This window comes from Centrocercus urophasianus, unplaced genomic scaffold (assembly GCF_019232065.1).
Source record: "Centrocercus urophasianus isolate 14NV4802_14NV808 unplaced genomic scaffold, USGS_Curo_1.0 seq_28, whole genome shotgun sequence".
NCBI classification, from domain to species: Eukaryota; Metazoa; Chordata; class Aves; order Galliformes; family Phasianidae; genus Centrocercus; species Centrocercus urophasianus.
The window spans coordinates 4,103,144-4,123,559 of record NW_024884844.1 but is presented as its reverse complement, the minus strand read 5'-3'; the positions used below and the strand labels follow the sequence as shown (position 1 = coordinate 4,123,559).

The window sequence follows — 20,416 nt, the reverse complement described above, 5'->3', positions numbered from 1 at the left end:
CTGCTATGTAATTTTACTCTCTCTGTGCAAAGAGAGCTCTTATTTGTGTGTGTGAGAATGAACTTACCAGCAATCTCTTCTCAGACACATTCATAGATTCTTTTATATCTGTTCAAGAGGATAGAACCCCACCCCCAGGAAACTATAAAGGTGTGTGTCCTGATGAGCGTGTGCACTGTGCTGCCATACTTTCCAAGGAGTTTCTAATTGCAAGAAAGAGTTTTCTAGCAAGATATTTTCATCATCAACAAACTTTCATGGGAAAACAGAGGTTTGGGCCTGTTAGCGAAACCAAACAATTTTCATATGATCCATGATTTTAAGAATTTTGGTTTTCAGTTGTTAACATAGAAGGGAGCCCTAAAGATAGTAATATGCTCAACGAAAGTAACTTCAGTGGAAAAAAAGAACATTCTCCTAGTTAAATCTCAGAATTTTTTTAACGGAAATGTTTGAGATTCTGTCAAAAAATGCTGACAGAAAAATGAAAGAGTTTCTGACAGGAAGTATTAATCAAGTCTCCTAGGTGGTGTTCAGGCAGCAGAAAACTTCACAGGTGCAGGTCTATGAAGATACTGCTCTCATTTTATCTGATTAGTTTGCTTTTGTACAGGAAGTTGGACAAGATAAGTGATCATCATGGGTTGCAGAGGACAAATGGCAACAGCTCCTTTCCAGATTGCATCTTCCCCTTCTTTCCCAAAATGGCGGGCCATGGTGAGATCACCCTTCCAAAGGAGGAGATCTTTTATGCTGCCATCTCAGCCCAGACAATCCTAGGCAGTAGATGGCAATACAGTTCAGTTCTGCACAGCAAGATTGGGAGGTCAATGTCTGCAGCTGACACCTGTATCGTTTGTTGCAGGAAGAGCATAGGCTAGATTCTAACCCAAGAACATCTGGGCTACATTACTTACAGTTTGAATTAGACAAAAGCAGTTTCTCTCAGCCCACCACCCTTGATTCCTTAAAAAAAAAAGAAAAAGAAAAAGAAAAAGAGCCATTCATACCTAACTGCTGCCAAACCATTTTCTGGCTTTGTTTTCAAGTCTGTGATCTAAAGCGGAAGGAAAAAAAAAGAAGAAAATCACATATATGAATTAATGCTGCCTTATAAACAAGATGTAACAGAAAATACTAGTGCCAGTGGAATGACATGTTGCAAAGCCAATGAGACTGACTGTATCTCACTAAAGCTTTGCATCACGCTACAGAAGTGAAGTCCCAGTACAGTGAAACCAATGGCAAAATTCCAAAGGTTTAACATGAGATCATACATTTTTTCTAATACAGGCTACAGAATTTCAACGAATTATCCTTCTACTAAGGTTTGCAACACTCTCTAACAAAATGATTTGTCTTGATCTGGAAATAGCAAGAGAGCACTATCCACATTAGCCTCTTCCAATGATTAGTTACAATTAAACTTGAGCACCACGCTCCTATGAAAACCAGCAAATAGCTGAACTTCCAGAGCTGGATTCTTGGTTTACTCATCATCTCCACAGAGCCTAAAGCCAATAGGGAATGTTAGGTTGCAATGCTGATCAACATCTACAGCTTATAATTTTCCTGACACTTAGAGAGAAAAATATCACACAGTGCAGGCAGAGAGCAGGAGGCACCAGGATGCACTGAGCTGTTTTATGGTCACAGTCTTTGCAGGCTCATCCTTGAAATTGCAGCGTGGCTGGGTACACTGGGGACTGACAGATCTCCTTAAGATCACAGCTGGGGCATCAATTGGAAAGTTAAGCTATACCTGCTTGAGAAGGGTTTACTTGGTGCACAATGCTGAGAATAAAGACAATAGGTACGCAGCCCCTGCCCTGAAGGTTGTATTTCACACAAAAAGAATACAGTCAGTTCCATAGCTGGTTGAAATCCATGGTTGTACCCACACAGCCCTTTCTCCATGCTTTCTTTGCAATGTAAAACCCTGACCTTCTAAGACTAAGGATCCAGAACTACAGCATCCCTATGAAAAGGCCATTGCACTTCAGTGCAATATGCTGATCCACAAATAATATATGCCCTAAGTAACAAATAGCCACAGTGAATAACAAATTTCAGAGCAATAAATAATAAACAACACTGTTTCTTTCAGTGGGAGGCTCATGGGGATTAACACACTAGCTTGCTGCAGGCAGGACTGACAAATTATTATTCGCGTTCAGCAAAGATCCCCAGAGCTCTCGAATTCATTTCCTGCCCACTCAACCACCCACAAAGGAGAAGAAACCAATTTCAGACTGGCTTCTTCCAGGAAAACATGAGCAAAAGGCCAAACCCACCTTGGTGTTGAGGGAGGCTGGGACTACTCCAGGATAAGCCCTGCAACACAACAGTGATGCCACTGCCATCCTCATCTTGCAGTGCTGCAAAGTGTCATTTACTAAACTGCCTTCCACACCTCTCCTGTTGTCAGCTGACAATGACAGCTCAACAGCATCAGCCAACAACACAAAGCAGAAATCTGCCCGTGCTGAGGGTAGGCATTAATTCAAACACAGGTTAGATAGCTGGGGCAGCACAGAGAGCTACGGAAGCTCAGAGATTACTTTGCTTCAGTCTGTCTCAGGCTTTCTTTCCATGGAGACAGTATGAAAATCACTGTATGAATATCAATTTCTAAGGGAAACGGCACACCATCATCAGGGTTTCAGGGAAACCTAAGAACATTGTGTGAAAATGAGCCCCAAGTTCCAAAACATTAAAAAAAAAAAAAAAAAAAAAACTGCCTCAGGGAAAAAATTAATTCTTAAAACTCCTCATTTTTAAAACCAGTTACATAATTTCTACTATACAATATTGAATGCTTATGCACTGACAACACTGCAAGGTAGGAGGCTGAGAAATTGCAAAGAAAATAGTCACTTTACCATAAGAACAGATTCTAATGCCATTCACACATACATACACAACTACCTCAATGCAGAATGACACCATTCATTTTAAAAGTGTTTCTTGGGATACAGCTGCACATAAAAGATATCAGAATCTAGTCCTATATACCCCACGTATGTCTCTATAATTATTGCAGCAATACACAAAAGTCCAAACACAGCTCTGCTGCAGAGCTGGAAATGAACTTAATCATTTATTCTGTTCAGCAAAACAAATGGGTCTTCTGTGCATTTTCACTAAACGCTTGTAATAACTGCACCACGAATCATTCCTCTGATGCTTTTACTCCATGCCCAGCCCTAGAGCCTCTTTAACATCTTTGCTTTATAGAACCATCTTTTGGGGAAAATCTCAGGCTCTTTGCTTCCTCAGCTTTTGCAAGCTCTGCTGCCCAGCAGGCATGCTGCTGCTGTCCCACTACAGCATTCACTGGATTAAAGTGTTCCCAGCATCTCTCAGATGCCACAATGCCTCTATTAATCAACCAGCAGAAATGTGTACAGACTCAGTGCTGCTAGCTAAGAAGCCAGGCTTGGAGCATCTGAGAGTAATCAGACAGACATCACGACAGAGCAAATGAATTAATAAGCCTATTACCCCATTACCCATTGTATCATCGCAACCATTAAATTAATACTGTATTTACACTTTGCTCCCACACTCACTAAGTGACTTGATAGGCTTCCTTCCGCCTCAAAAACAATTAAACTGTACACTGATTTTTCCTTCACGGTGTAGTTAAAAGCAAGAGACGATCCTTGATGTTGCAGGATGAAGTGAAGGCTCTGTTGCTCTCCATTCAGTATTAAATGTGAGTACTCATCCGGGTTCTGTGAATAAAACAAACTTAGTTATTTGCTTTTTTTTCACGTGATAAAGGATCTTGCTCTTCCCACCAAGTGCAACCCTACCATCTCTTCATGGAATTCTGTAAAAGGTGGTAAACAGTCAAAGCTGGTGAAAAGCTTTCCTTCTGCATCAAAAGACCTACATCAACCTATAGGCTTCAGGCTGGTCAAGTCAGAGCTCGGAGTAGTTTCTTCTGCAAGATGTAACTCAAACACCAAAGAACCTTCTGCACATGTAGCTACCCTTTCCCTGGCCCCAATCTGCCTCAATGGGACTCCATCTAGAATGTGGCAGGCAGCTGGTGGCCAATGGACTGCCATTCTGGCTCCCAAACTAGGCTGACCTGAAGTCATCTGGAAGCAGAACTGGGAAACAAATTGCAGTGCCCATACCCAGCTTTGTGCCTTCCCATTTTTCTTCTCCTTTGCAGGTAAATACTTTTCATATGCTGTTCAGAGCCCAACAGCAATGCTTAGTTAGTATTTTAGCACTGCGAGACGCCAGCTGAATGCCTCATACTGAGACATTTATTCTTTATTCCTAATTCTAGGACAATATCATTAGACATTCCTCCCTTTGTCAAGCAAGTACTTCTCCAAACATTCCACTTCTATCTGGTTGGAGATGGTGTGCTCCATCTCTAAAGTCATTCCCATGCACTTCTAAGAGGCTGGAGAACAAGTCATAGCATCTGTGATCTTTATTGGAAAATGCCAGAAAAAAGCCCACCCTTTTTCAATGGGATGCAGGTCAAGCCTTCCATCCCCACACATGTACTTACCTGGAAAGCCTCCACTGGCTGCTGAAATAGGTTCTGGTCTTGGATTGTCACTTGAACTGGGTTCTTTGCCAAATTCAGGACCTGAATTAAACTTTCTTTTGGGACGAGTTGAGGCATATCGGTTTCCTAATTAAAATAAAAGGCTTTAAGTGCCATCCATATGCTTTATTAGCACTTTAATAACTTCATTTTCAGTTATAATAGTCTTCCTCTCTGTAATGACACTTTTCCATCCTTTCCTCATCAGAAGTTGCGCTGAGTGAAAACTGAACATAAATCTTACGAGGGGGGGAATCTAATAGTTCAATAGCCAACCTACCAACCTTCCCAAAGACTGCCCCTTGCATCACCGAATGTACAGGCTGCACAGCTGCTGAGAAGATAGAACAATATCCCTGCTTTCACTATGCAGCTCACACGTGCCATATCAGAAAGGAAAGAATTCTATGACCAGAATAATTATTTTCCCAGATTGCCCAGCCAGAAACTAAGTTTTGAAAATCCCAGTCCAGCTCCATGACTGTAAATGGTGCTTTTGCATCACTTGACACCATGCTTCATGCCAAGCACAGATCTCGCTTCCTGTTTTCTAAGAAAGGAAAAACAATGCCTGCAGTACAGAGGAACCTCATTCTGTCAGGAATCATTTCCTAGAAAAAGAACTTCAATCAATATCAGCCTTCTGCTATCTGCAATCTAAAGCCATTAATTACCTTTTTTTCCTCACATTCTTTTAATAAGTAGTTGCCAGGAATACTTCAGAACTATTATTTTTTTCCATTTTATCCTGTAATTTGGGAAGCAAGCAGGGTAGATTGAACCTATCCTGGAGGAGAGATACTGTCAGAAAAGACAAGGTGTCACTGTCTTCCATGAACCCATAGCTGCACTGGACCAACAGGCCCTGTATGAGTATCCAGCAAATCTCATTAACGCAACTTTTCATTTGCACTGCCCAAAGTGGGCTGCTATATGCTGCTCTTTGCTAGAGCTTTTAATGGCTTTCAGGGTAAAATTCCCATGCAGAGACAGGAAGAGCCTCTAACTCACTGTGTCCCTACCCTTAGGAGCTGCCCACAGCCAGAGCAGGCTTTCAGTGCCCAGAGAGAGCTGCTGCGGCTGACAACAAGAGCATTTTTTCACTCATGAAAAAAGATCAGAAAGGAGAGCTGAACCCACAGTCTTTTTTCAGTAGAAGATCTGTCAGTGGATTCACCTGAAGAACTTGCAAATGTTAATCCAGGGCTGTGTGCCAGCCACTCTGTAACAGAACACTTTAAGTATACATGGAAGCTTTAAAAATTAATCCTACAGTATCTTCCTCAAGCCAAAGGTTGGCCAAAGTTTGCACAAAGCCGGGCACTTGCCAGAAACAAATGGTACAAATCTGCAGGGGCTAACACTGAGTTTACAAGAGATTTGTTGGCATCCTGTCTGGGGATGCACGGCCAACGCTGATGTCTGTGACTGTGGAAGTGGCTGCATTCACTTCCATCAATAGATAATGAATTTGTTGCATAAAGAACAGATCCCCAGCCTGAAGTAGGAAAGGAATGAAATAAATAAATAAACAGTAAAATACAGAAAATCTACAGCAAGAAATAGAAGAGAACAGACTATATTTTGGGAATTAATCACTCGCATTAGCCAGGTGTCTGCCAATCACTGATGATAGAAGCCTAGAAGACAGATCAATACAGATGACAGGTATAGTAAAACTACAAAGACCAAAAAAGAGACAGAGTCACAGAAAGAGACACGTAGGCAGAAAGTAAGAATTTAGCAACTGGATCGGCATGCTTAATTGTAAAGAACTCACTGAAGATGACTATCAAGGAACAAAATTGGTAAAAAGATTATTCAACAGACATTAATAAAAACATATCAGGGAAAGCCAAATATTTCTGAGGAATCATTTGTGCTATACTTACATTTATTTTGACTTCTACAATGGCTGCTAGTCCAAATGCCATCCCTGCAAGGATCATACCTGTTGCCATTTTCCTAATAGGTCTATGGAGCAAATGAAAGAGGTACCATTGAGAAAAGAAAGTAATTTAAAATATAGAATACAATTCCTCAGAGACTAAGAACGTGCCAAAACCACATATTGAACTGTCCAACAGGTGGCACTGGGAATGATGTGCTGTTTAAATTGCCAATCATTTAACTTAAAACTATTCTATTTTTCTGCATCAGGCTAGCACTGAGGCCAATTAAAACTGGTATGCCATGAAAAAAGTTCTATGCTTGCAAGTTTCATATTGTCTTATTCCTAGCTCATCTAGTGGGAATAGCTCATGGCATTATGTTAACCTGCAATGTTGGAATGAGCACTAGAAATGATACATCTTCAAGTCTCTCCCGGGAAAAGCAAAAGATAAGTAGTGTGCTACTTAGCAGCAGGAATAAAGAGAAGAATAAATGTGTAGTTTATGTCATCAGTGTTTCTGACCATCCGTGTCATCACTCTGGGTTATTTCTCCTGCCAATACATCTGTGTTCCTAGAGAATAAGGAACATGCTTTGAAACTGGTGCAAAACAGAACAACTCTGCCAGAGCTATAGGAGACAATCTGATATAAAAAGGTATAGGATAGGTCCAGAAAGGCAGGTCCAAACTGAGTGCTGAACTGTTGAGATTTTAAACAAATACAGATCTAAACAAATACAGAATTCAGTGATTTCCAGTCTTTGTAATGGTCTGAATCATAGTCCAGATGGACAGGGGTCTGAGAAATCCAGATTATGAACCTAAATTCTGTCTCTCAGTTATATGGTCTGTTACAAGAAGATTACTATTGTTTGCATCTTGGGATAAATAATGTGATTTTGACGTTGAATTGTGCATTGGGATTGTGTTGCATGAGCTTCTGCAGCCACTCAGGCTAAAACCTTGCAGACTACAGGATATCCACTGCCACATCCATGGCTGAACTGGAGAGGGGCCTGTCAGTATCTAGCATCCAGGGGGCAGAAACAGCATGACATTCCATTCCGTTCAGTGCCTGGGTCTGTGCTGCTGGATGAAATACTCTGTGAACCTGTCATCAGACAGGAAGCTTTCTGCCAAGTAAGGGCTTGTGAAGCCAGTCTCCCACTCATCTCCCCATTACACACTTTGGTGTTGGAACATGCAAACTTGGTTCACTTCAGCTGCAGCTGCACTGGCTGAGGCACTCCGACAGTGCACATAATGTATTCCCACTGCTAAAGCACATCAACTCACAGACTATAGAGACTCAGAAGTCAAATCTCCCCCCAGAAGCATACACTGGTCCCCAGATACAACTGTTTTGATCTAGAGGTCTTCTCCTATAACACTGCACTTCTTAGAGAAGACTTATGATAGAACACTTGGGCTACTGTGAAAACTCCCTTCTCCACTGGCCCCTATCTTGGTGGGAATCTGCCTTCACAAGACCACATGTAGCCCAGGCAGGACAGCAAACACAGTTGCTGCAGGTAGGGAATTACTTCGCAGCAATACAGGAGATAAGGAGAAGGACATATTGATCAAATTTAAAGACTGTTCATACTGGCTTTCAGGGAAAACCTGATGACAGAGCAGAAACCAACATCAGTGAATTTTCCCCGCTGGAATTTCCTTGGCCTATGGAAAATGGCGACACTGCCAGAGAGGCTGAAGTAGAGGCAAGTGCTGTAAAGCACAAGTATAGAAATTTGTGTTCCTTCTCCTTAAAAGCTATTCTTCTACACACTGGCTGCAAAACAGTAAGAAATGAGGTATCCATGTCGTCCCAAGTACTTACGTGAAATTAAATTTGCACATGTTTATCAGAGGATAGAGCCCAAGGTCAAAAATCGGGATGAAGACAAGAATTAGAAGTGGATTTAAGAACTGCAATACAAAACAATGGGAGTTCAGTGACTAGAAAGCAACTTTTAGTAATTAAAGTCATAAAGCAATGCCCTCCAGAAATAATTCCATTACAGAAAGGACACGAACACTTAAAAACCTCTTTTTAAACTACAATCATAGTTTGTTCTTTGATGGTTTCTGCCATTTAGGTTTCACAGGCACAAATATGTTTTGTTCACACCCTCCTCCCCAAGAGGTAAGCAAGCATCATTGGTGGAATTTCCCTGAAGAGAGAATTGAAGCATTATGTTTTCAGAGAGTACAAAACCCACTGAAATAGAGGCAGGCAACTTTAGGGGCTGTGTTTGGTGGCACCTTACAACAGATCAACAATAATGGAAACAGCTTGGGACTTGAGCAAAATCTCAGAGGAACAGGCACTATTTTGTGTCTGCCACTTTTTCATACTTCCACACAGCATAAAAACCCCCTAGGAACTGCTTTTCTCCTGGGAGGGCAGAACTTGTCTGTCAGTCAGAAGTGGCACAGCAAGAAAACAGAGCAATGAGAGAACAAGCAGGGAGAGATGCTCCATTTCAGCTTTGAAGGAAGATTTTAGGGAAAGGAACAGCTTTGAATTTCTTCAGAGCTATTCAGCATAAGAACTGTAATCAACTGTGACAACACAGCATCATCTCAGAGCCTTCATATTTTCATTTGCCCTGCAGGAAGGGAGAAAGGAAACATATTTCAGGTAAAAGGCTGATCCCAGTGCAGAGATGTGTTAAAAAAAGACAATCTGTATCTCCCATATGCCAGCACTAGTTCAAGAAATATTAAGGCGTCATGTTCTCCCACACCTCTGCATTATGCTTGTGTTATGACATCCTAGAGATCCTCTGAACATCAAGGTTAAGCTTGCTAAACAGCTAGTGTGCAACAAGTAAGAGTCAACACCACACTAGCCAGCAGGACCACTGCTATTACCTTTGAAACGAGCAGAGAAAGACCACTGGTCCCATGACAAAAAAAAAAAAAGAAAAAAGAAAAAAAGAAAAAAAAAGAATGAGAGAGAACAAGAAAATATATTTCTACAGGGTAATTTCCTACCCTGTAGTATTTTTACCTGCATTTGGTCAGGCTGAAGGACATATATTCCCTGAAACAAAAAGATATGGCAGGTGATTCGTAAGCATGATCATATAAGAGTGCACAGCATATATGGCTGGTGGCAAACAAGCAACCAGCTCACAGTATAGTTTTCATCAGCAAAGGTGGTTTCCTCAAATTCCTTATACTGGCTTTAGCAGCTGACGTGCTTTTGACACTTGTCATCTAAAGACAGAGAATTTGATGAGGATCATTTTGCAGAAGGAAACTACACTCAGGCCTTGATATATGGCATTTGGGACATGGCCAGGACAGGTACTGAGTCCCATCTTTCAGACTGGCTGAGCCCAGGACTAGGTGAGCGGTGAGGAATGGGAATGTCAGTTCTAAGCTGGGACCTGGATTTTGAGCTTACTCCCTCTGCTTGTCTAAAGGAAAAGCCCAAATCCTGTAAGTGAATGTCCTCATGCTTCAAGACCCCTGCGCTGTGATGGCATTTGTTGCAAACACCTCAAAAGGATAACAGAAGATTACCCTTGAGCCGGTAGGCTGTACCCCATCTACTACCCCCCATCTACTCCCTCCTTTTGACAAAGGCACCAAATGGGCTTTGGTCAGTTGTTCAACTGTTCTTGGTTTAAGCCAAGAGAACTTGAGGCTGTAACAGCTGCGGTATCCTTGCACCACCATGTCTTGCCCCTGCAATTGGGAAGGCCATCAAGGATAGACAGAGGGATCTCAGTCTCCAAAAGTGACAGATGAGCTGTCTCCAGGCAGAGGCTGGCGTTTGTCTGAACTTCACACAGCTTTTCATTTGAAATTAAGATGAAGAGAAAGGGGGAAAACATTAGGAAGAAAATAATATCTTTCCGAGAAAGCACCGTGGGGATTTGCCTCCTGTCTGCCAGGTTCGTCCTGAGCTGAATATAGATTGCCTACCTGTTTCTGCTGGCAGCTGCCTCCTAGGAGAGTGAAAAGCAGTGGACAAAGCAAAGGAGCTTTGCAATTAATAGCATCAGGCAAATACCTTCTTCTCTCACTACTTTGTGTACAAATATGCCACTAGAAAACAAGCCTGCAAGCATTTCATGTCGCTCTAAACCATTCCCTGTTAATTCAGTCTCCCTAGCTGAGCACTTTGGCTTGAGAGCAGAAACACGGAATTTTGCAAGCATGATCTCCAGCAACCCTAATGAAGAAATCAACCCAGTGTTGCAGTTAATTCTCACCTTCATGAGCTGGGGCAACTCACTAAGGCTCAACAAGACTGAAAGAAGCCAAAAACCCATTCAAGCAGGTAGAACTAATATGTACTGGTTTCTTCTCCACCAGGGAGAGTTTAAAAAATGACTCCTGGTGATTCTTAGATGTTCTGCTAATGGATCACTAAGTGTGTGTGAGCACAACAGCAGAAAACAAAGTTTCTAGATACACGTCACAAAGACTTCATGAACTTTCATTGTTTGTCCTTCTGGAGTGGATAAAATATTACAAGTGGTGTAGTCTTTTTCATGCCTCATTTGAATTAATTAAGCCTAATGAGTATCACATGCTGAGAGCAAAACTTTTTAAGAGGAAGAACTCAAATCTGGGGCCTTACAGTGATTTTAAATTGTAAAATGGGCATTTACCATCTTAAATTCTGATATGAGTATCTGCAGGTAAGATCTAGATGGCCTATTAAATACACTTCTGGAAACACTAAGTGGTGACATCATTAGCTAGACAGATGATCTACGGTCATCTGTCACTGCCTTCTGCTCCATTTGCCACTCACACCTTTGAAGTACTTGATGGCTACTAATTCATCCTCCCCACATTTCGACCTTAAGCACAGGGATTCCTGCTGATTCTTAGAGGCTTCATCAATGCATCACTAAGTAAGCCAGAGCAGAAGTATACAATTACAACATCTCTCATTATACACAAGGGCTGTGTGAACTTTATCTGACTTTCTTGTCTTGAGTGGGGGTCACAGAGCAACCAGTTGCCAGTACGTCAGCACTCCTGACATTACAGGCTGCCAGTGGCTCCCCAGCCCTTGCTCCTTGCCAAGATGTGCTATGATGAACTGCACATGGCCACATAGGGCCTCTCTCTTCTAATCACTGAAAGTGCAACTTATCCAGACTCATTAAGCAGAAGCCCTTACTAGCAAGAGAATTTGATTAAAAAGCAAGAGCAGTGATATTACTGCTAGTCTTATCCCCAGTGACATTAAATACTTACAAAGTCAGCGTTCATCTTTGTAGCTTGCAAAGTCCACCTGGATCCCTAAGGAGAAAGCAGACAGCAATGTAGTTTGCATGATGTTCCATGGAACAGAGAACTTGGGGCTAGAGAAGACCACAGTGCTGGAGGTCTTGCAAAACCATTGCAGTTTTGTGCCATTGCAGCACAACCAGCCCCTAGGCACCTGATAGGAAGGTAGTGCACTGTGTCTCCAGGATACTCTGGTGTCACGCTGGCAGCACAGGGTGCAAATTCAGGCCTACAACATGCTGTACTGTACCTGCTGATCAAACAGGGCCCAGAACATTGGCAGTGGTAAGAAGAGAAAGAGAACGCGTGTCACCATTTTAACCTCCGCAATCAGTTGTTTCTATAAAGGAAACAGACAGAAAATTAAGATGTGAGGACAAACCGACAGGGGCTTCAAGCTACAAACTACAAAGCAAAAGAGCTCCTATGTTTTTCTACACAACAGTTTCTCACTGCATTTATTCATGACCATAATTGCATTTCTGCATTTCAGTGCAGCACCTCGACTGTCCATTAAGGGTCAGGAGAGTACAGATGTGGGAAAGGACAGGGCAAGTGAGGAGATGCATATGAAGAGTGGGGTGGCCAGGCCAGTCCTAAGTCTGCCTGACTCCCTTTTCCCTTCCAATCCTCCCTTGTAAAACATCACTTACCGAGTACTGTTCTGATGCCCAGTCAAGCCAGTGATCTCTCCTTGGAATCTGACGGGAGCGATTTTTCAGCCTGTTTTTAATAGCAAACTAAGGAGAAAAACAGGTGAATAACTCCCTCATGCCTACCCCCCTAATTTAAATTTTCCATTTCTGAGGTCTTATTCGTCTGCCCTTGTCACATTCCCAGCTTAAAACTGCCCTTTCCACCCCTGGAGGTATATATCATGGGGGTTCTGATGGACACTTCCAAAATTTGCATATGCACAACCAGATGCATTAGAACCAATTCTCTGCAGGAATGTTTCTGTGACACTGATTGATTAAAGGTGTGATATGTGAATGAACTACCTCCAGAGCTTGTCCTCCACAAGCAAACCCAGTGTTAGCCTCCAACGTCTGTTTTTCTTGATTTAAAACCTGATATGTGATAAAGCTTTGAACATCATTTTTTCTTCTTTTCTGAAGGGCACTTGTTGGACTGACCACAGTGCTGGGGAGGAAACACTTCCTTATTCACACCAATATCAAAATCAGAACTATCATTCCTTTCTTGTTGTGTAGGTCTTTCTTTGCATATTTCTGGCGCGGCCCATTCAGCCCTAGAGCAGCTTTTAAATTGGTTTCTCACTGCAGGAGAAATTAGTGACACCAAATTTTTAACTTGTTTGTTCATGCTTCTTGCTCCAGCCACTGAACAGACCGGCAAAAACAGTGGCAGCCTCCCTTAGAAATCCTGTCCCTAAGATCTGGTCTGTTTCCCCAAGGTAAATCTGTTACTAGCATTAACCTAGAGAAAAAGAAAACATTTGCTGTTTGCAACAGGTCCTGAACAAGAAACACCAATATCCATCCAAAAACAAGACAGGATTTCTCATACACTGTAGCCAGCTCACACACTATGAAAAATAGTTGATAAGCTATACTGAAATTGTAGAGTAACTTAATGTGCATAACATGAACATGTAATATTACAGTCTGCTGGACTGATGAACTTCAGTAAAATTGTTCACCTGAAAGAAATTACATTTCTCAATTTTTCTTTCAGCCCTTACCAGCAAACCCCACCCAGTGTTTTTACTGGCATTAGCTGAAGATGTGGAGCTATGGAAAAACAATTGAAATGCTGAAGAATAAACTGGGACATAGATGTGTTCCTTATTCCTTACAGGTCAACAGCAAAATATCTAGCCAGGAGCAGCATTCAGAAGGATTCTAGATGTCACTTCCCCATTCCCCTTGCACTCTTCTGACCTGCAGCCTCAGAATTACGCATGAAGAAGAGAGAATGGCACACACTTACTCCAATGCATTTGCACACTTCAAGTAAGACGTTTCCTTGTGGTGGCGTTTTTCTGTACAGTCCGCTTCCAGCTATAAACACAACTGAAAAAGATTATACTCCAGATGAGAATTTACATGACTGAAACTTAATCCCGCTCTGTTTTCTGGGGAGGAACCCTCACCCTCATATTCAGCAGAAATCCTCTCCCTTTGAGGCTTACATGGCAGTACTTTCATCAAACCAAACAAACGTATAGGGCTCTGTTAATGACTTCAAACTGAAAAAGATCCTACAAGAGGCAATGTGATTCCTACAAAGTGACTTAAAAACCAATCCACTTTTAATTGCTGATGTTGATGATGATGATACCTGTGCATGAAACTAGCCCCAGATCATTGCAACCACCACGTGAGGATGAATCCAAATCCAACATGAGCTTTGTGTACTTGCACTTCGTGCACATTTAAATGACGTTAAGAGAAATTACCTTCACTCATGGTTTCTGTGAAGGGATGTGCAATTTAAGGTATTGTGTTCTCCCTCAAAACACAAAATAGATTAGCAAGGCTTCAAAATATTGTCAGAGTTGGAGCTATCCAATTGCAGATCATTTGCCCTGTTCCTTGAGAGCCTTTGACTACATTGCAATTCCAAAAGCATTACCAAGGAGAAGTACAATAAAAGCTGAGCACAAAATCCATGTAACAAACCAACCAGTGGAGAAAAGTACGTATTTTTCTCACCTGGATGTTCACCATTTCCTTTTTAGGACTATGAACATCCAGTTTTGACTTTCAGAACTGCCAGAGAGGTGTCTGAAGTCAGTTTAGGTGAATCCCAACCAAAGACAATCGTCCAAAGTCATAGAGTGGGTAACAATGCTACTTCATTTTTAGCACGTCTATGTGGAGTTATTGGTGCCTTCCCAAAGGTGATTCACCTAAAGGTGATTCATTAAGTTTGCTGAAAACATCTCCTGGCAATTCCATTGACCCCACTGGGAACTGAGGTTCCTGCATTAAAATAAATGATGTCAGTCCTCTCCTGTATTTCAGACACTGAAGCAGCTCAGAAAATCTTGTCGTGTAAGATGCCCATTCTGCCTCTAAACTTTCTTTGCTATCCAGCATCATGGGAAGGGGATTGGTCAGGGCTGGAAGAGTACGTTCTCCAGTTCTGCAAGCTGCTCACATAGTTAAACACATCACATCCAAGAAAACTCCAATATTTTACAAAAGTACACAGAACTGCTTTGCTGGGCAGGCTATGGAATCTGGCAGCAGGACACTAGCTAAAAACACATTGCAACTGATGGCCTCACTGGAACTGTAATAGTTACATGTCCATTTTTCCCTGGGCAACTACTACTATCTTGTTAGAAACATTCATCACATGGTGCTGCACAGAGGAGCTTATGCCGCACTGAACCACTAAGAATGGACCATGTGGGAAAACAGGAGCTACTCAGGCCTGTGACCACGCACTTTTTTGGAAACATAATTGCTGTAACATAGGTTGTGAACTGATAACATTTTCCCAACGCTCTGATCCTTCTCTAGGATGGAAGTTTGACAGGGAAAAACAACTTATGCATTCTCTGGAGGATGAACTTTCCAAATCACAGATGCAATTCATACAATTGCACAGTCTCTCAATTAAGGTAACATGTTGAATGAGAAGTCAACCCATGCTGTGTTAAAAGCTCTCAAATGCAGTATAATAAGGGGACTGCTCCCCTGCAGCAGCAAAACTAAAGCTAATGGGGTGTCCCTTATATTGGCTACTGATGAGTAACTGTAAGAATGCAGAAATTGCTGGGTATTTGATAGGGGTTGAAGAAGTCATCTTGACAGTACATTAACAGGCCTAAGACGCAGGCTTTAGGAAGCAGGATGATTGCAGCTCGCTCCTGATTCTAGGGCAATGAGGGCTTATCATTGCAACATAATAATAGGCTGCCACTGTAATTGTGGGAATAACTTCAGCCAAGCAAAGTGAGAAATGAATAAAGTGGCATCTCATTCAGCTTCCCTTTCTGAGATTTCTGTGCAGTAAGCATTCTGAAGCAAAAGTGGATGGCCTCAAGCTACAAAAAAAACTGTGGAAAGGTTAGAAGTGGCATACTAAGCTTCTCTTCTGTAAGTTGGAGTACTTTGAGTACTTCTATAGGTAGCGCTCAGATGGCAGCTCAGAGGCCTAACCTGCTCACAGACAGGGCTGTAGCACATCAAAATTACTTTAATGCCTTCATTTGTTATACAGAACAACCATCTTCTCACCAGTATCATGATTTAGGACTGCAGGATGACCACAATCTGCCCATCTCTAAGTGATCCAAGTGTTTTTTCTTGTTGATCTGAACCATGGAACAGTTGGATGAGTTTGAACTCTTGAGCTTTCCATCATAGCATCCATCCAGTGCTGGTGAACTTGTGCATTTTCTCATCCACATGCAGACTTAAAAATGATAACTACTGCTAGAATCACGGTGGTTTTCACTCACCAAGTGCCAGCACCATCAGTGCTGCTGGGACACCAAAAGCCAGTGCATAACAATCCTCTCCAAAACATTTCACATCCCCTAAAAAAGAATTCAGAAAGAAAAGCATCTCCTTATTATCAGCCTTACGTTACCTGGGTTTTTGATTTGCTTCTCTTAGATCAGTCACTTGGTTTGGTTCTAAATCTTCTTTGCTGTTGCTGCTTGACACTACGAATTGAATTTCCTTGAAACAGTTGTCCTCACTTGACGAGGACAATTTGGAAGCTGGGCTAGTGTCTGCCAGCAATAGAAGCTGATAATGGGATATTGATGAGAATAGTACAAGGGAGACAAATAGGTAGAAAGCAGTGATAAGAACTGTAATTTGGAAAGAAAAAAAAAAAACAACCAAACATTTAAAACACCCTCAAATCATTATACGTTCACATAGATCTAAACAATCAGTACTGTGTTTCCACAGTATCTGTGCCAGCTGCATGAGTTATATTATATTTCATTGTGATCTACAGTGGACAAAGCGGCAGCAAATACCCCTACTCCTAAATAAGTGGCTGCACACGATTAGACTTAACACACTAGTTGCATCCCCAACACCTTTTCTCTCCAACTTCCTAATTTCACCAGAAGTAGCCAGGTCTTGCCCATCAAGAACCCAGGTTTGTTAGAGCACGGCTTTCACTGATCCGAGGTATGGTTCACTGAAACCCCGTGCCTTTCAGCATAGTTCACAGCACAGGAGTTCAGAAGGCCAGTTGCAAACTAGCAGTGAAGTCTGCATCTGCATGCCAGTGGCTACAAATTACTGCGCTCTTGCATAGAAAAAACAACAAATAAGTTTGGCTAAAATAAACAACAGAGTTAACAGGAAACCAGCTCACGAAGCCTTCTGTTGTCCCCATTTGCTGTCTCTGGGCAATCATGACCAATTGCATAACTGTGTGTGGTGCATAACATTTATTTGCTTATTTTCATAAATTAGCTGAAATCCAACAAAGCTGGCAGCAAGATATTATGGACACACTGAAATGTTAACATACAAAGTGAGCTGGACTCCTCCACCTGAAAACATCTATTCCATGTTTTTGCCAAATATCTTTGGACTGTACTACTTGTTTTTTCCAAGGAAACCTTTCATACTCAACAGAAATTTTACTATCCCCATCCTCTCCTCCTCATTTCCACGTTGCAACCAGTTCACTGTTATGTTGCCTTGGCACAGGTTTTTACATTCCAAGGGAATCAGATTTTCATCTGTGCAGTGATGGCACTGAGCAAAACCCCCTCCCAACATAAGGTTGACCTGGGTAAGGAGAGTATTCGCTTCAACATTTTGGTGAGATATAAGACAAGCACAACTGCCCACAGCTTTGTGAAATGAACAGCCTGATGAAATGAATACTGCAAATAAAGAAAGCTTCCTGAAAGCCACAGGACAGAATGAAAAAATTACCAGTGTGAATGTTACCTAGTCCTGCCTCCAATCCCTTTGCCTGTGGTCTGCTGCCTTCCCTCTGCATCTGTGCCTGTATTTATAGCATGCCAGTCCCCTGGTTTCCAGGCACTACAATACAACGAAAGAAGTGCAGCAGGGACAGAATGTAAAGTAGGTCCTAAGTGGGGCAGAGGCCTGTGCTTTGTTCTCAAGGGTAATTGCTCAGAGCTGCAGTCTTCCAAGCAGACCCATGCAGACATGCTTGGGTGGCAGGACTGAGTCCTCCCACAGTCAGCAGTGGCAGGACAGTATAGGATTCCACATCCATCCCTACTAAACCACTCAGTCCTGATGCCTGCCCAGGGCATCAGATATCAATTCCCATCCACAGGTTACCTGCAAGCAAGGCAGGGATCAATACCTCACTGGACACAAAAAGAATTAGATGACAATTCAGATCTTTCCACCTCCCATATTTTAATTCTGCAGTTCGGGCTGGCATTGAAATACAACTGGGAATATGGTTTTTGTGACTTGCCTGCTGCTAGCACCATAAATCTGTTACGCTGCAATGGCAGGATTAACAAGGCATAAATGCAATACACTGACCAATCCAGAGATAATATAATTTCTGCCATTCAGTTGTCATAAGAACCTAACAATGCACAGCGGAGTAGCCAGAGGGCAGCTAATTTATTGTTTTACTCTAAATCAACACTGACCTCTTAATACAGGCGTTACAAACGTGGAGATCAAACTTCCAGCATTAATGGATAAATAGAAGACGGAAAAAAACTTGCTTCTCTCAGAGGTCTAAAACAAGAGAAGACAGTATCAGTGTCACAGCTAACACAGAGCATCAGGCTTGCAAATTCAGTGCTATCAATTCTCTTGTTAGGAAGACTGGGTAAATGTTGACACGAAGTGCATAAAATGTTAGGCAAACAAACTTGCCTTCAGGTGATGGTAAACGCTCACACAAATCATCTTACTTGAGATGCACTGTGGGGCTTTTTGGCATTTCAGAGGAAAAGCCACTGCTTTGAGACTGTTGTGAGATTGGAAAGGGGAGAGCATCTACTTATTCAGGTCCTTTGTCACCTAATTCAGTACAGCTAGGCACAGCTCAACAAGATCATCATGTGTTCCCATGTCTGAGCTCTTTTCTCCCCTCCTCTCTTCCCATTAAAAAAAAAACAAAAAAAAAACAGAAAAATAAACCTATTTTGAGTTTATACAAGCAAAGATGAGAGAGTGGCAGCAAATGAAAAGAATCCATAAGACAGGAGATTATCAATCTGAGGTCTGTCAACATCAGACTAATAGGGGAAATTAAATCTATCGGGGCATATTCAAGAGCTCGGAATTCAACAGATGGTGCAACACATTGGAGTTCGTACAGTTAAAGGATTCTTGCTGACCTTCCTTCCTCCTACATAATTTCCAGTTTGGAAGGAATCAAGAATTTGACGCAGATTTTGGTGCTTTTCACAAAAGTAACACATGAAGGCATTCAGTCAAATGCAGTCCCTCCTTGCATGCACTGGACACACTCAGAGACACGCACTAACAGTGCTAAACTTTCTCCCTGTGCCTGGGCTGGCAGAGCAGAGACAGAAGGCTACCTGGCCTACACCACGTTCATCTGTACCACCAGCTGTGGGATATCTCAGTTGGTGAAGCTGGCATTTAAAGACAGTCCAAGCCTAGACAGCCAGTGTATTTCATCAGTATCTAGGGCTTCACTCCCAGCTGTGACCAGGTTCTACAATGGCAGTGGACAAACTGGACACGGCTCAGTGCATGGCAGCAAACTCCCCAGGGCACCTTGAGCCACATCTCTACGACCTGAGCATGGTTTGAATGTGAAGCTTTAACTCATGTGTGAGGAAGCTCCCCACAGGTGTTGTGGTCGTGTTCCCTTCTGCTCCCTGAGACAACAATATTCACAAGGTTGAAAAACAGGATTAAAAAGTAAAGAACTGCAGATGAGGACAACTTTTAAGGAATCCAGCCTGAGATCTCAAGGTGTACTAAAACTTCCTTATTATACACATTTATAGATTCAAGTGGTGGAAAAAAATGATCAGAGTAGCAGAAGTGAGTACAAAAATAATAGACAACAGCTTGCAATTTACACTGATTGGGAAAAAAAAAAAATACTTCCCTCCTTCCTTTCTTAATCTTTGGAGCAGACGTACATTAATAACATGATTTGGATTAACTAATTAGAGAAAAGGTACTGTACATGATAATCCTGATCTCCTTGGCAACAGCAAAACAAAGAAACAAAGAGAAAGCTATTTAGTACCTTAAAACCCACACCGCACTGTTTGAAAGCAGCTTTGGTCCTTAATTAATATGCACAGCAGCCTGTGCATTCATGTAACATATTGTAGATATCATTTTATTCAGGCATTTTTAGTCTGGACTGCTAATCCCATAGACAAGGGTACTTGGAAACCTGCAGACAAATCTACTTTCTCTATCTGAGCTCCTGATGAATAAGTCTCCATCACTGTTTGTAGTACTACAGTTCTGAAAGTGGCAGAGCCTAGAATTTACAAAGTACTCTTAAGAAAACCAGGCCAACAGTATGCCTATGCCTCAAAAGTTAGCTTTATCTCCACAAGGAAACCACAGGAGCAATCTACTTATTTACTTTATATGCAGACTACCACATCCCTCATTTCCAGATGGAACAACTAAACCCATGCACTTAAAGGTCCAGCTGAAATTTATTGGTGTCTTGAAAATTGAGGGGGAAATCAAGTTTTTCATCTCATTTGGAATTTTTAAAACTTACTTCACTCT

General features: G+C 41.9%; 1 protein-coding gene across 4 annotated transcripts in view; it reads right to left on the bottom strand.

The window, feature by feature from the left end:
- The window catches only part of SLC15A2 (solute carrier family 15 member 2), a 66,688-nt gene that overhangs the window by 15,134 nt on the left and 31,138 nt on the right, over positions 1-20,416 (bottom strand). For all 4 annotated transcript variants that reach the window (XM_042827039.1, XM_042827038.1, XM_042827041.1 and 1 more), the window contains 12 exons: positions 18,325-18,415; positions 16,171-16,248; positions 13,686-13,768; positions 12,386-12,472; positions 11,983-12,072; positions 11,700-11,744; positions 9,487-9,519; positions 8,311-8,399; positions 6,469-6,550; positions 4,538-4,663; positions 3,573-3,737; positions 1,011-1,057 (listed from right to left, as the gene is read on the bottom strand). In XM_042827039.1, the coding sequence (XP_042682973.1) occupies positions 1,011-1,057; positions 3,573-3,737; positions 4,538-4,663; positions 6,469-6,550; positions 8,311-8,399; positions 9,487-9,519; positions 11,700-11,744; positions 11,983-12,072; positions 12,386-12,472; positions 13,686-13,768; positions 16,171-16,248; positions 18,325-18,415 (1,016 nt within the window). The remainder of the gene's footprint in view (positions 1-1,010; positions 1,058-3,572; positions 3,738-4,537; positions 4,664-6,468; positions 6,551-8,310; positions 8,400-9,486; positions 9,520-11,699; positions 11,745-11,982; positions 12,073-12,385; positions 12,473-13,685; positions 13,769-16,170; positions 16,249-18,324; positions 18,416-20,416) is intronic.